General features: G+C 63.6%; 1 protein-coding gene across 1 annotated transcript; it reads right to left on the reverse strand.

Moving 5' to 3' along the window:
• Positions 1 to 278: 278 nt before the first annotated feature.
• NOC2L (NOC2 like nucleolar associated transcriptional repressor) lies at positions 279 to 14057 on the reverse strand. The gene is made up of 20 exons (XM_082750383.1): positions 13936 to 14057; positions 12694 to 13061; positions 12345 to 12545; positions 11103 to 11277; positions 10898 to 11017; positions 10115 to 10235; positions 9939 to 10029; positions 8942 to 9020; positions 8723 to 8833; positions 8240 to 8353; positions 7337 to 7525; positions 6949 to 7088; positions 5903 to 6014; positions 4198 to 4311; positions 3755 to 3856; positions 2671 to 2814; positions 2440 to 2553; positions 1340 to 1475; positions 878 to 985; positions 279 to 571 (listed from the first exon to the last, which is right to left on the reverse strand). Exons 2-20 carry the CDS (start codon positions 12723 to 12725, stop codon positions 465 to 467), a joined length of 2310 nt encoding a protein of 769 aa, XP_082606509.1. The 5' UTR covers positions 12726 to 13061; positions 13936 to 14057; the 3' UTR covers positions 279 to 464.
• Between the last annotated feature and the right edge of the window lie 19 nt (positions 14058 to 14076).

The raw sequence follows: 14076 nt of genomic DNA on the forward strand, positions 1-14076 counted from the left end.
ACTCCATACCCCGGGTACCTGCGGACAGACCAAAGAATGACGAAGGACACAGAGGCAGCCCATCATGCCACACGGGTGGTGGCCGTGCCCGCCAGCTCTGTCTGGAACTGGGACTGCTCCTGGCAGGCCTCTCAGCAGACTGCCATTGGGGCAGAGGTCGGGGCAGAGCGCCGCCCCAGGTCAGCTCCTTGCACGGTCTTGATGCCTCTGACCCAGCACTGTGGGGGCGCAGCAGTAGACACGGGCTCCACAGCCACCACTGCAGGGGCCGCACAGGGTTCGGTACTTTCTGGTCTTCCATGTTGGAAAGATAAAGCCCTGTGCGCCATCGGCTGCCCTTCCCCCCACCGCAGCGTGCGCCCTGACCGCCAGGGTCAGGGCCAGCCAAGAAGCTATGTGCCCGACTGCCCGCTGAGTTGGGAGCCGCGCACCGCAGTCCCTGCAGGGCCCCAGGCTGGCAGCCCTCAGTCCTCCTCGGAGAGCTGGAGGTCTTGCAACTCGTCCTCCGGCCCCTGGGCCAGCTGCCGCAGCTCCCGGAGGCCCAGGACCGCCTGTGTGTCCGGGCCTCCATCTGCAGGGAGAGACCAAGGCTACATAAATCCCACTTTATCAGGGAGAAGCCAGCCTTGGAGATTACTCATCACTAATTAATCACAGCCCTAATTAATTTACTGTGCCACTGTTACTGGCGGCCAGAACCAGCGGGAACGGAGCAGCTGGCCTGGTATCCCCAAGGAGCATGTGGGCCCAGCTTAGAGCTGCCCTCCCAGCTGGCTGCCCTGCCTACCTGCCCCGCCACACCCCTGACACCCTCGGGCTTCCGAACAGGCAGGCTCAACAGGCCACGCACCACCCCTCACGCCCAGGAACCGCATACCTTTTGAATTGCCAGCCGCTTCTTGGCTGCTACAGCTGCCCTCCTCCTCTTCTTCCTCCTCCTCCTCCTCCTCCACCCTCTGCCGAGCTCCTGGGGACCCAGGCATCCCTGGGGACCGAGAAGAAAAGCCCATGGGAGGGGGCCCGCCCGCAGGTGCTCACTGGGGCCGTTAGGGGAGGAGGCTGGGCCAGGCTCACAGCCCCACACCCACCCACCTTTCACTCAGGCCCCTTTGGGCAGGTAGAGAGGATTCCCAAGTGCCCAGAGTGAGAGCAAGGGAACAAGGTCTGGCAGCACGTGTTCCAGTGCCAGGAAGCCCTCCCCCAAAGCAGAGTGGTAGAAGGGCCCCAGCGGACAGGAGCGGTCAGGTGGAAGCCGGCACCCTCTTCTGGGTCCATGAGGCAGCTTAGAAAGCCTTCCAGGCCCACCGTCCCCTTCCCCACAAGGAGCTCAGGCCCCTACCTGTCTCTGAGAAGTCCATGGCACTGTCTTCCCCATCACTGTCCAGGTCAAAGAGATCCTTAAATTCCACTCGGTCTTCATTCTTCCTGTCTCCCACCTTCCGCCGCTTTATCTCTGGCAAGTTCAGATCTTCCAGCTGGTAGGACCCAGAGCCCGAGCAGGAGGCAAGGGTCATCGTCAGGAGGCTCAGAGAGCCCACCCCAGCCCAGTCCCCAACCTGCCCTGCTTCAGCCCCAGGAACCCCTGCACCCCAAGGCTTAACCCTAGCCATGGCTAGGCCACAGCATGCGGCACACGGCAGGAATCCGGACCGCGGCTCCTGTCTCCCCGCCTGATCGCAGTGTCCTGTTCCCTCCCCCAGGCCCCCTCAAGCTTTGCCTCCCAACCGGTCCCCCACGCAAAGACTCTGTCTGGCCACTTTTTCTAGCCAACTCTTGGTCCACATCACGGGACAGGACTCCAGGACAGCCATCCCACCAGGCAGGAGAGGAGGCCCCAACCACACGCTGGCCACAGGTGCCATCAAAGGTTCAGTCACACCCACGGGCTGGAGGCCCAGCTGCAGCCCCTCACCTTTCTGCCTCCAAATCTTCAACCACCCATCTCAGAAATGACAGCAGACCCACAGTGACTGCACAGGACAGACAGTCACAGGCATGCCCCTCAGCATGAACCTGTCCCCTCGAGTCCCACCATCCCACACCCACGGGCCAGGCCCAGACTCAGAGGCATCGCCCCTCCTGTGGCTCCCTGCCTCCACTTCTGGTGCCAAGGTCAGTCCAGCCACTCACTCCCCCAGAATCCCCAGCTGCTTTGGCCTCCAGCCACCTCCATCTGCAGGTCATGAGAGAAGCAGCCCCCCACCATTACCCAGCTCTGCAGGACAGCTGCCCCCTCAGAGCTGCCCCAGAACAGGCTGCCGCTGGAACACAGGCCCCCACCCATCCTGCCGACGTCGTCCCTGGGACTGTCCCCTCCCACGAGCCCCCTTCCCCACTCTGGGGTCACAGCCAAGGAGCTGGATCCCGGTATCAGAGCAACCCAGGGGGCCATGCCCACATCCCCTCCTCGACCCCCAGAAACGTCCCCTGCAGACACACCCGCTCTTTGCCACTGATCTCCAGCTGGATCTCTCGCTCCCTCAGCTTCCGCCACTGGCTGTAGTACTTGGTGAGAGGGGTCCCCTCCTCTCGGGTCTGCTTCTCCCAGGCATCCTGCGGGGAGAGGTTCGGGATCAGCCCCACCCTGCGCAAACCTCCAAAGCCCAGCCCGGCCCTGACCGGCGCCCTCAGACAGTGCCGCCAGCACCCCCTCCCGACCGCCCAACTGACCACTGCATGCTGGTCAGCCACGGCGAAGGGGGCCCCCTGGCGGCGGCTGCAGATGTACTCCGCATTCTCCTGCACCTTCTCCAGCAGCTGGCGCAGCTGCCGGCAGTAGTTGGCCACCTTGCACTCCCGGAGGAAGGACTTCAGCTGCGGAAGGAAGAGGGGCTCAGACAAGGTCCAGACACAGACCTGCTCTGCACCCCACAATCCGTCTGGGCCTCACGTGACCAGAAGGAAGAGACGGGACAGCAGGGAACGTGGGTTCATGTGTCGCACAGCTCTGGCTATGGGGAGCCCTAGTGCACACACATGGGGAGGGGACCCAAGTCCACACACCAGATTTGGGGTGGGGGGGTGCTGCATGATCTCTGGTGCCCGGGCCTGTGGGGGCTTGGAGAGCAGACGGCCCATCCCACTGGCCAGGCAAAGGCACGGCAGCAGTGGGGCAGCACGGGGCTACCCTCCAGGTCGGACCACCCCCAGCCGGTCTCTGTAAATAAAGTCGAACCGGTGCGCGTCCAACCTACTCACTCATGCGTTTCTGTGGGTTCTTGGAACAACGACTGGAAAACCTGAGCAGCTGTGAGAGAGCCCGTGACTGTGAAGTCTAGAACACTTACCATCAGATTCTACCAGCAGAGTCTGCAAAGCCCTGTTCCACACTGGGACCCCTGGGACCTGGAGCCCAGAATTAAAGGCTCGAAGACACAGCCAGCCCTGTGTCTGGATGCGTCTCCAGCCAGCGCGGCTCTGGGGAGAGCAGCCCAGCCCAACTCGCTGAACAGGCCTCCGGCTATGCGGGTTGCTTCTGCCCACCAGCACCAGACAGGGACAGGCAGTGCCACCTGGTCCTTTCCATGAGAGGCACCTGCCTCCGTGAGATGGAGAACATCTGGCCTGAAAGCAGACGGACCTTCGACAGAGGCTAGGCTTGGCTCCTGGCCCTGTGTGGCTGTGACAAGGATGCCTCCCTCTGTTCGCTCCGTGAATGGGGAGCCGAGCCCATCAAGCAGCTCTGTCTGCTACACGGGGGCAGGCCGTCAAGGGGTCTGGGAAGGGAAGGTGGACCCAGACGGTGGGTACACACCTGCAGGATGGCAGGCAGCGCCAGCTCAGGGAACGCGATGCTGTGGGCCTGGCCGTGCAGGTACTCCAGGATGAGGTCATACAGCTGCTCCACCAGGCCGTCCTGGGCAGCAGGGAAGAAAGAAGGTCGGGGCTGGGGAGACGGGAGCTCCGCGCTCTTCCAGACTCAGTCTGCAGGGTGGAAACTGGAGGACGGGCCCCCACAGCCTCCCAGACGCCACGCTCACATGCGCACACGCTCGCACGTGCACATGCTCACACTCAGTGTGGCTGAGGCCAAGAACACCATTCCCTCCCATCCCAAGAGACCCAGGAAGGTCCACACGAACTCCACACTCAGCTGACCCCTGCCACCCTACACACTGACCTCAGTGCCCTATGCCATCCGGCTGGGACCCCCACCCAAGGCATCTCTCCACGCCCCTCCAAGGAGGCCAGCCTCACCCGATACGCCTTCTCCTGCAGGTTGACTTTGGACAGCTTCAGGATCACGGTGAAGTTGATGGGCTTGGAGCTCATGCGCCCTGGCCTCCTGTTAAAGTCCACCTGCTGGAAAACCTGTCCCAAGGCCACATCAGCCCGGCCTGCTCTGCCGCATGCCCCACTGTGTCACACTCCACCCATATCCTGGGTTACAACAGACCCAATGTGGAACCAGGGACGGGCAGCCACATGCAGTGCCAGCCCTGCGGGCCCCCACACCCCCTGCCATGCAGCACTCGGGCCTCCGAGGCCATCACTTTATCCCCGACTGGGGCTCTGGCTGAAGGGAACGGGACCAGGAGCGCACACATGCTATCGACTCCTTCCTAAAACTAGGCCAAGAAGCTGTAAAAATCAACATCTAGAGACCAAAGAACCTGCACACAGCCACGGCCACCGCAACGTTCCCCCCCGACCGCACCCCCGAGGCCTTGGGCCAACCCCAGGGCTGCATCCCCAGGAGCATCTCCGATGAAGGTCTGGAGCGCCGCCACTCCTTCATCCTCCACCGCGACCACCAGCTGCATCCATCGCTCTCTGCGTCTTGGAGAAGCCCACCCTGGGTCCAAACACGGAAGGCTGCAGGGTGCCCTGGGGCAGCAGAGTGGAAGCCATGCCTGCCCCCCGCACAGCCCGTTCACAGAAGTGATCCAGGATGCTGTCCTGAAGGGCGTGGGTGGCCAACACAGAAGATGCCACGGAGCCGGGGGGAAGGTTCCCAGCCGAGCTCAACGCAAGCCCAGGTGAAAAGCACCCACAGCTGTGGCAGTAACAGCATCTCCCAAGGGGGGGACACCGGCACTCTCGAACCTGGCTCAGCCCGAGGTGGTGTGGGGACAGGGCAGGGGGCTGCTCTCGATACCCCTTCCCACCCACCCGGGTAGGGCAGGGCAGAAACTGCCTCCTGACGTGTTTTCTCTGGAAAGGAGAGGCCTGGGTGTGAAGGGACGTGCCCTGCAGAGCGGCACGCTGGGGCAGGGGTCAGTCCGTACAAGAGCTGTGAGAGGAAGAAATCCGAGTAGGAACCCTCAGGGGCTCCCTTCTCTCTTCTACTTGGTAAGGAGACACAGAACACAGCCCTGGGAGCATAGCACACCACCCTGAGACACTAACCTGGCCCATCTCGCGGTGGGGGACACTCAGGCCTCTCTAACAGGGAGACGTGAAGTCCTAAGCGTACAGTGGGTCCAGGCCTAGCCCTAGCGGGCTTCTGGGCTTTAGTCAGACCACCTTTCGGTACCTGAGCTACATGTGCGTGCAGGCATGCAAGGACACATACACGTGTGCACACACAGATGTGTGCGTCCACACGAACGGACCCAGGAGCGCGCAGGAGAAAAAACGCAGCTTTGGAATCAGACCGAGGCTTCTGGCCCAGCTCTCCTGCTCACTGTAACTGGACCGGACAGACCCAAGCGTGTCCTAAAACCAGCACCGTCAGGCCAGCCCTGCAGAGCAGCCGTCCGTGTCCTCACGGCCAGGGCCCCTACCAGCACATGACACAGGCTCCACACAGAGCGATGCCCTCCCAGAACCTGCTCTACAAATGAGAAAACCAGCACTCTGGAAGAGACAGTCCAGAGACAGCAAGAGGTGCCTCGGAAGACAGCCCGGAGGCACCAGACATCCCCCCCCCCCCCAGTCCCCGGTGGCGGCCCCCTCTCACCTCCAGTATGAAGGGCAGCACTGGGATGAAGGTGCCGGTGCTCTCCGAGAGCCCCGTCAGAGCGCGCACACAGTGCATGCGCAGGGGGTAGAAGCGGGCAGTGGGGACCAGCCTGGGAGCACAGGAAAGCAGGGGTGAGCAGAGGCCTGAGCTTCAGAGACCCCCCAAACCAGCCTCCCCCTTCTGGCCTGGCTGCTCATGATGCATTCCCACCCATGGGGTCTAACCTCACTTCTGACGGGGTGGGTGGGCACACCTGCCCCTCTGACTCCTCCACACAGAACACGGCAGGACAAAAGGCCCCCGACTGACATCCTGGTCTCAAGGACCTGCCTCCTCCCTCGGTTGTCGGGTGAGAGAACACCCCACACGACTTCTCACTTAGCGTCTTTTTCTTTTTTCTTTTTTCAGATTTTATTTATTTGACAAAGAGAGATCACAAGCAGGCAGAGAGAGAGGGGGAAGCAGGCTCCCCGCCAAGCAGAGAGCCCGATGCGGGGCTCAATCCCAGGGCCCTGAGACCACGACCTGAGCCGAAGGCAGACGCTTAACCCACTGAGCCACCCAGGCGCCCCCAGACTTAGTTTCATTTAAATGCAGGCCTGCGCCCGCTTGGACGGCTCCCCCTTCAGGGGCTCCGGGGCGACCCCTCCTGGCCAACAACGGCAACCACCTGGCCTCCTGCAGCTCCTCCAGGATCCGCCCTGGATACTGACCACAACTCAAGAGTCACAACCACACAGCCCAGCTCTGTCCAAAAACCAAATTCCCTCCAAGGATACTTAGCCTTTTCTACCCAGATCACCTAGAACGCACCAGCGGGGCCACGGGGCCACAGACCACACCACCACCACCACCACCCCCGTACTTCCTCAGGCGCTGCCCAGTAACAGACCCAGGGTCCAGGGATGGCCCAGACCCTCCCAGAGCAGCAGCTCCTCCTGGCCGTCCAGGATGCCTCCCCTGTAGCGAGCCCGATCCCCACAGCAGCCCACGGAAAGCTGCCTCCCTCCGACGTCAGGGCCACCACCCCCAGCAGAACTCACTTGATGCAGCCGATCACCACCTGGGTTAGGGGGTAGACCAAGGGCCGGAGGGCCTCCCGGGGGCCGAGGGTGCTGAGTGCGCGGCACCACAGGCACAGGCAGTGCACAAACTGCCAGTTGTACACAGACTGGTACGTCTCCTGCACACAGAGTGAGGGCCGTCTCCAGCTCAGCGCGGGGCTCCTGGCAAGGCCCTGCTCTTCCTCACCCACCAGGGGCACGGGATCTCGGCCCCCCTGCCCCGTGCCGCTGCCTATGCCCGAAGCCCCCACCAGCAAAGGCCCTGATCCCAAACACATGCTGGGCCATCTCCTGGAAGCCAGGAGCCCTCAGGCCCTCAGCTGGGTCAGGCTGGGCCATCCCCCGCCCCGCAGGCACACCCACACACCTTCTTGCGGGTGGTCATGGCATTGCGCAGGTGGATGGCGAGCTGGCGGATGTAGAGGAAGGCGTGCTGGTAGGCGACGCCAGTGTCCAGGGCGAGCAGCTCGGTCAGGGTCCGCTGCATGAAGCCGACGAGCGGAAGGGTGCTGGGAGAGGTGAACTTGCAGTTCCTCACGTATGTGATATACATGTGCTGCCAGGAAAGACCCCAGCTGGAACCACCTGAGCTCCCAGGGCCCTAGGTACCCACCGCCCAGCTCCAAGCCACTACCAGACACCTGGGCCTTTCTCCCAGAGCTGCTGCCTTGGCAGGAGCCACAGTCTGGTCATGTCTGCTGCAGACCCCTCCCCCTACACGCAGCCTGCCCCTTGGGCCCCCTACTGCTGCTCAGCCTCCACACCGTACAGCCACCAATCTCAAACAAAGTCTGCAGTGCCGAGAGGAGGGACCCTACAGGTGGGGGAGAGTGCCAAGGGGAGTGCAGCATGAGCCACTGAGAAGAGGCAGGACGCCGTGGAGAGACTGGGAAGCAGGGAGGCAGAAGAGCCCCAGCTATGTGCCAGGCCTACACAGGGCTTTCTAGAGGGGCTCCACGTGGGACAGGCCATCCCCGCTTGAGGCCAAGCAGCACGGTCCCCGGCCTCTCCACACCCAGTGAGGGAGAGAGGTGTGCGGAATAGCCGATTTGGAGCCCCAGGCGTTCAAGAACTCCCATCCCTGCCACGGTCCCCAACTTCTCAGGGAGGGAACGAGGACGGCGGTGTGGGTGAGCCCCGAGCCACAGGGCCAACACAGGGTGCCAACCACAAAGGCAGCTCCCCGGCCCTCAGGCCAGCACTTCCAACCTAGACCCTGATGGACACAGACTCGGGGGCACAAGAGGCAGAAGCCCTGGGCCCGCACTACCTTGAGAACAGGACTCAGGAAGACATCCTTCTTATGCCGGCAGACCCTGACGAGGACCAGGAAGGCCAGGACACGCAACGTCTCCTCACCTGTGCTCCACAGCACCACCATCCTCTGCAGAAGGCAAGATGTCACTGCCTGCCCCAGCCTCCCCAAGCCAAAGAGCCCCATGGCCACTGCTGGGAGACGGCCCTTCCCAGAGCATCTCAGAAGAGAACCACTCAGAACTCAACCTGGGGGTAACAAAAACGTAACCCTAACCCGTGAAGGCAGTACCAGGGAGCACGTGAGAAAGCAAGAGTAGATCTTGCTTCGCTTCTCATCAGAAACGTCAGAAAGCCACCCCCTTATGGGACTGGTTTTGCAGCCCCAGGAGCAAAGAGCGGACGGAGACAGAACCCAAGCGGGGGCAGGGTGAGGACGGGCACACGAGAGGGACACGCTGGAAGGGCAGCGACACGCACCCCCACCACCCTGGCTGACCTTGAGCAGCAGGCGGCACTGCTTGGGGAAGGTCAAGTAGTAGGGCACGGAGTTGCTGACATGCTGTAGCACGGCCGCTGCCACTGTCGCTTCGGCCACGCAGGCCACCAGCTGGGGAAGCGGGAGACGCCGTGAGGCCCCCAGCCCACGCCCATCTGGGAAACAAGGAAGGACTGGCCCCGTGGAGCACAGCAGGCCCTCTCCCCTCTGGAACCACACCTGTATAACTGAGCTCAGGTAAACCTTGATGTCCAGCCGGAGCTTGCCCCACAGTGGGCTGCCAGACGGGTGCAGCACCCTACAGAGAGACCAAACCCACAGCCGTCTGAGTGAACCCCCACAATGCACTTTCTCCCCAAACCCACCCCCCTTCCCGGTGACGGCTCTCCCCATGCGGCGGCCCCCTTCACGCAAGAGTCCATACCTGGCCAGCGCCAGCCCCACCCCACCTGTCTGTCAGCTTCCCTGCCCCCTTCCCCCAGGGCCACCTCCACAAAGCTGCGCCATCCTGGTCACGAGTCTCACCCTGGCAACTTCCAGCAGACCCAGATACCCCTGTCTCCAGGTCCGCCACCGCCCCAAGCCTCCCTTTCAGAAGGTCACGCAGGACCCTTCCCTGGAGCCTTCTTCCTGGTGTCTGGGGATAGTCTGATCCTTCAGGCCCTCACTACCCCCTAGGCACGTGGCTGCACGGCCCTCCCAGGCCAGTGGGCCTCCCCTTTTGCCAAAGGTCTGCGGCTGTTCTCTCTCCCTGAAGACTTTTCACAGCCTCGCCTCCTCAGTCTCCTCTAACATGGGATTTAAGGTTCTGAAACTCAGCTGTGAAAGGCACCGACCTATGTGGGCACAGACACCTCCCCAACCACACAGCGAAGGAGTGGAAAAGACACTCATTTAAAGAAAGAGAGATCAAAAAAGAGAGAATCCCGACCTAGAAAACCAGTGGCGTGAAGCCAAGCATGCACTCTGGGCCCCCTAAAAACTTTTGGGTAGAGGATGTGCTTTCTTAGAAAGAAAAAAGAAAGGAGAGCAGAGCCACCCAACTGGCCCCGTGTGCCCAGCCTCTCCCAGGAACACTGCAACGGGCCTGGCTCTATGTTCATTCAACATCCCTCTGTCCTGGTTGGGTCTAGAGAGGACCCCTAGATCACAAGGCCTCTGCCTTCCCCAATGCAGGGGCCTGACCACACCTCCCTACCTCCCCTCTTCCCTTCACCTGCTGCTGTCCTTTGGGACTTTTCCGAACAGCAACCTCTGGAGACAGCCAAAGAGATCGCGAATGCAGAAGGTGACCAGGGCATTGAACACTACAACGAGGGGACCACAGATGCCATTCACAGTACAGAAGGCGGAACAGGGGGCCGGTATCCCGCATCCCCTCGTCCAGCTCACCAGCACTGTCCGTGACCTGGAACCTGCTGGTCTCGGCACCTTCCTGGTCTCCTTGGGTGGTGGCCACAGCAGCTCGGAACGCCTGCACGACTTCGTGGAACAGCTTTGGAGTAAGGTGATGCTAAAGGGGTTAAGAGGACCCAAAATGTCGGGGGGGTGGGGTCAGCCATGTCAGACAGAGCATGAGGCAACCAGAGAAACCTGCTCTGAAAGAGAAAGGTGCCCCCTGCCCACACTCTGAGACGTGGAGCAGCAGCGGTTATGGAGACACACGCAGGGAACAGAGAGAGGAGTCCAAAACGTTCCTGGAAGGGAAGCGAGCCTGGCTCAGGGTCAGAGGGAGAGGGGAGAGGCTGAGGGTCCGAGATCTGGGTGGCAACCTGTGACAGGTGGTTTCCAGAACTCTCCCTCTGCCCTTTCCTTTCCCCACAGAAACCAATGCAAACGCCTTGAAGAAGGGCTCTGGCTCCAATGACCGACAAAGGCACCGAGTGTGTCCTGCCCGCAGTGGCCTTCAGCACCGGGGAGCACCTGAGAGGGAAGCTGAGGGGCAGAAAGCAGAAGCGCCCCCAGGATCTCTGACCGAAGGACAGAGCGCGATCCCGGAGCCTCTCAGCGTAAGGAGATGTGCTAAGGAGGACTCCAGGGCCAGTGCTCGGAGAAGGCCTCCCCCGCCCACCCTCCCGACTGCACAGATCCGAGTCACTGCAACGAGGCCAGGGTAGACTCCTCTTAAAGCAGGTGGCGGGGGTGTCCAAAGGCCCTCCCCATGCTGCGCCTCACCTTCGCCGCCTGCTTCCATCCGTCAACCATGGCGAGGGTCACAGGAGCAGAATCCCGCTTCTTCCCCTTCAGTCCGCGGGGGGTCCCACCCTCCCCCGCATCTTCCTCCTCGCTGGCTTCCTGTACCAGACAGAGGGCCAGGCTAGAGCAGGGGCAGGGGCCCTAAGTGTGCCCCTGCCCCCACCCGTCAGGCCTAGGCCCTCACTTCCAGCGTGTCCGGCAGGGAGTGGAGCTGGCCCTCTTCGTCCTCCGCGCTGTCTGAGTCACTGAAGTCCAGCAGGCTCTGGTCGTTCTCCTGCAGGAACTTGTAGAACTCGGGGTCTCTGTCCTTCAGCCGAGAGAGCTGGTCCTTATGCTCAGATGCTCGACCTTTATGCCGGCTAAGGAGGTGGGGGTCATCAGGCACAACGGACCGGCACAGCCCACAGGGGTGGGGGCAGAGGCCTCTTGGCCTCCACACTGGAAGCTTGCCAGCCTCCACAGAGAAGCTGCGGGGCCCGGACGGCTCCCTCCACCAGGGCTGCGGACAGCCAATGCAGGGCAGTTTCCAGGGTCGCACCCTCAGCAGATGCCCTCGCCCCTAAACTCTGGATGCACACGTGCGACAGCCTCTCTGTACGGCTCCAACACCTGCACGTCCCACCCAACGCCGACCCCACACCCCAGATTCTCCCGGACTCCTCTGCCCACCCTCTGCTCCACCTCCCGCATCAGTGACCCGACCTCCGCAGGCTCTCCGTGAGAGACGCCCCTCTCCCTAGCCAGCACCGACCCTTCCCCAGGGCCACCTTCCACTCTCCCGGTCACCCGTCCTTCGTAAGGCTTGCCCCCACCTCAGCAGCTCCGCCGCTCCGAATCCCTGAAACACCACAGCGTCCTTCCCCGGGCTGGTGGCCTCCTCCCTCGGGTCTCTGTCCACTGACCCGCTGCCCAAGGGTCCTTCTGCACCACCAGCAACAGGGGCCGCGCCCCTCCTCCCGAGCTCTCTAACCCCGGCTTCCTGGCCCTCGGCCCCACTTCGTTTTCTGGCCTAACCCCGCCCGCTTCCCCCGGGCTGCCGAACCTCTTCCAGGCCGGAAAGGGACCCTTTCGGGACGCACCAGGGAGTGCCCAAAATACGGGCCGGCGAGCGCTGGGGGCTCCGTCGGCGAAGCGTCTGCCCTGGGCTCAGGCCACGGCCCCAGCGCCCTGGGATCGAGTCCCGCCCGGGCTCCCCGCTCCCTCCCGCCGCCTGTCTCCGGGCCAAGCGGGGACTGACGGGTCTCCACGAGGGGGAGGCCCGAGCACACAGCGGAGTGGAAGGAGGCTCGTCCCGGCAAGCGCTGCAGGAACGAACGAGCGCGGGGACTGGCGCGGGGTCGCGGTCCCCGGTCCCCACCCGCGCGACGGGCCCGCACAGGGAGAGGGTTTGGCCTCACGCACGGCCCGCGGGGGACGCTCCCCTCACCTGGACGAGGGGCTCCCGGCCGGCCCATCCCGTCTCCGGTCGGCTCCACGCAGCGCCCGCGTCCCGGCTCCCGCGGCTCCTTCGGACTCGGACTCGGACTCGGACTCGGACTCGGACTCGGACTCGGACTCGGACTCCGACTCGGACTCGGACTCGAAGCCCGAAGCCAAGAACTCGTCCACTGTCAGCTCCGCCAGGCGCCTGCGGTGGCGGCCGCCGGGTCAGGCCTCCCCGCCGGCCGGGTCAGGCCTCCCCGCCGGCCCGGCCCGCCCAGCCTAGACGCGCCGGGGACACGGAGACGCTCCGGGAGGCACCGGAGGACCCAGTCGGCCCTCGGACCCCAACTCACCGCTTGCCGGCCCGCGCCGCCGCCGCCGCCATCGCCGCCCGCCCGCAGCGTGCGCCCCACTTCCGGCCCCAGAATGCCGTCCGGCAGCCGCACTTCCTCCGGGCCGGCCCCGCCCTCGGCCCCGCCCCGCCGCGCCCCACCGGTGGCTCTGAGTTTCTCCAACCGAGGCTCCGGTGGCATCCAGGCGGGAGGGCAAGTTCACATCCTCGGCGCTCAGGGCTCCCAGGATGGCCGGCCGGATGGACGCTAACGGCGCAGGCCGGACTCAGTCACGGCTCCCGCACACATCGCTGAGTGTCGGGCTGTCGATCTCGAAAGTCGGGCAGGACTGCACGGGATGGAACGCTGGCCGGCTGCTCACACATCACCTGCCCCAGGGAAGACGAGGCCCAGGACCTGGGGCATCCTCTCCCCTGCTGCCCACAGCCTCCCCAGAGCTCCAGAAGCACGTGCCTGGAAGGGGGTCAATGCACAGGCGCCGGACGAAATGCGCCCCGGGGAAGACACTTGACAGACAAGACTCCTATGCAAAGAGCTCTCACGAATCAATAATAAAGAGCCCAGCTTCGCAGGAAAAGCAGGCTACTAGCCGCGTAGGTGGGCAGTTCGCCGGGAAAAAATGACGCTCTGATGACCAGGCCAGTCTCGCCTGCATCGAATGAGGGTCAGAATGATGAGAGTCGCTTCTGCTTCACTGGACAGGCCACGGCGGGGGTGGGGGGCAGTGGACAGATCCCGGAGCTGTTACTGAAGCCCGTTTGGCCAAATCGAACGGGAAGTACTGCGCCTGATACTTGGGTCCTCCAAGTCCTCCGCCGGGAATTTGCCTAAGTCCACAGTGTGGGCTGGGCGGGAGCGGCCACTCTTCCCTGCCCCGCCTGTGGGAAGGCGGGTCCAGAAGCCCAGAGTCCGGAAGACTGCTTTGCAGAAGGGGCGGGAGAACCACACGGTGCCCTCCTATCCCCGCCCCCTAAAGGGCCAGAGTGTGTGGGCCTGGAACGCCCGATCCCGCGGGCTTCTAGGGAGCAGGCGTGACTCCTGGCAGATCCCCCGGGCCCTGCGCCCCCGCCACCCCCCCACCCCCGCCGCTGGCGCCCAGTCCCAGGCCTGGTACTTGTAGGGGTTCACGGAGCGAACCCAGCGAAGGCCGGCCGGGCAAACTGGCCTGCCTGGGGTCACAACGGGGGCAGGCAGAACGGTGCCACAGGCCCCAAGGGCAGCAGGGCCGTCCAGAGTGCTTACGGGGACGGGGCTTCTTAAAGGAACTGGCGGGGGATGGACGGTCGGGGTGGCTTCTCCGATGTAGGCGGCGGGCGGGGCCGCGGGGGCTTCCCGGAGGAGAGAGCGGGCGGGGCGCCCGGACGCGGACTGGGAGGATTGCCG

Source organism: Mustela nivalis (genome assembly GCF_964662115.1).
Source record: "Mustela nivalis genome assembly, contig: HAP1_SCAFFOLD_1032, whole genome shotgun sequence".
In the NCBI taxonomy this organism is placed as follows: Eukaryota; Metazoa; Chordata; class Mammalia; order Carnivora; family Mustelidae; genus Mustela; species Mustela nivalis.

What these genes read in the sequence shown, in the direction of transcription:
- NOC2L (XM_082750383.1), bottom strand. Translation starts at nt 12,725, where the DNA reads ATGGCGGCGGCGGCGGCGCGGGCCGGCAAGCG. An exon ending in CCAGGTCACGGACAGTGCTG is followed by an intron (nt 10,030 to 10,114) that starts GTGAGCTGGACG and finishes CCCTCGTTGTAG; the next exon opens with TGTTCAATGCCCTGGTCACC. An exon ending in AGCGGCTGGCAATTCAAAAG is followed by an intron (nt 572 to 877) that starts GTATGCGGTTCC and finishes CTCTCCCTGCAG; the next exon opens with ATGGAGGCCCGGACACACAG.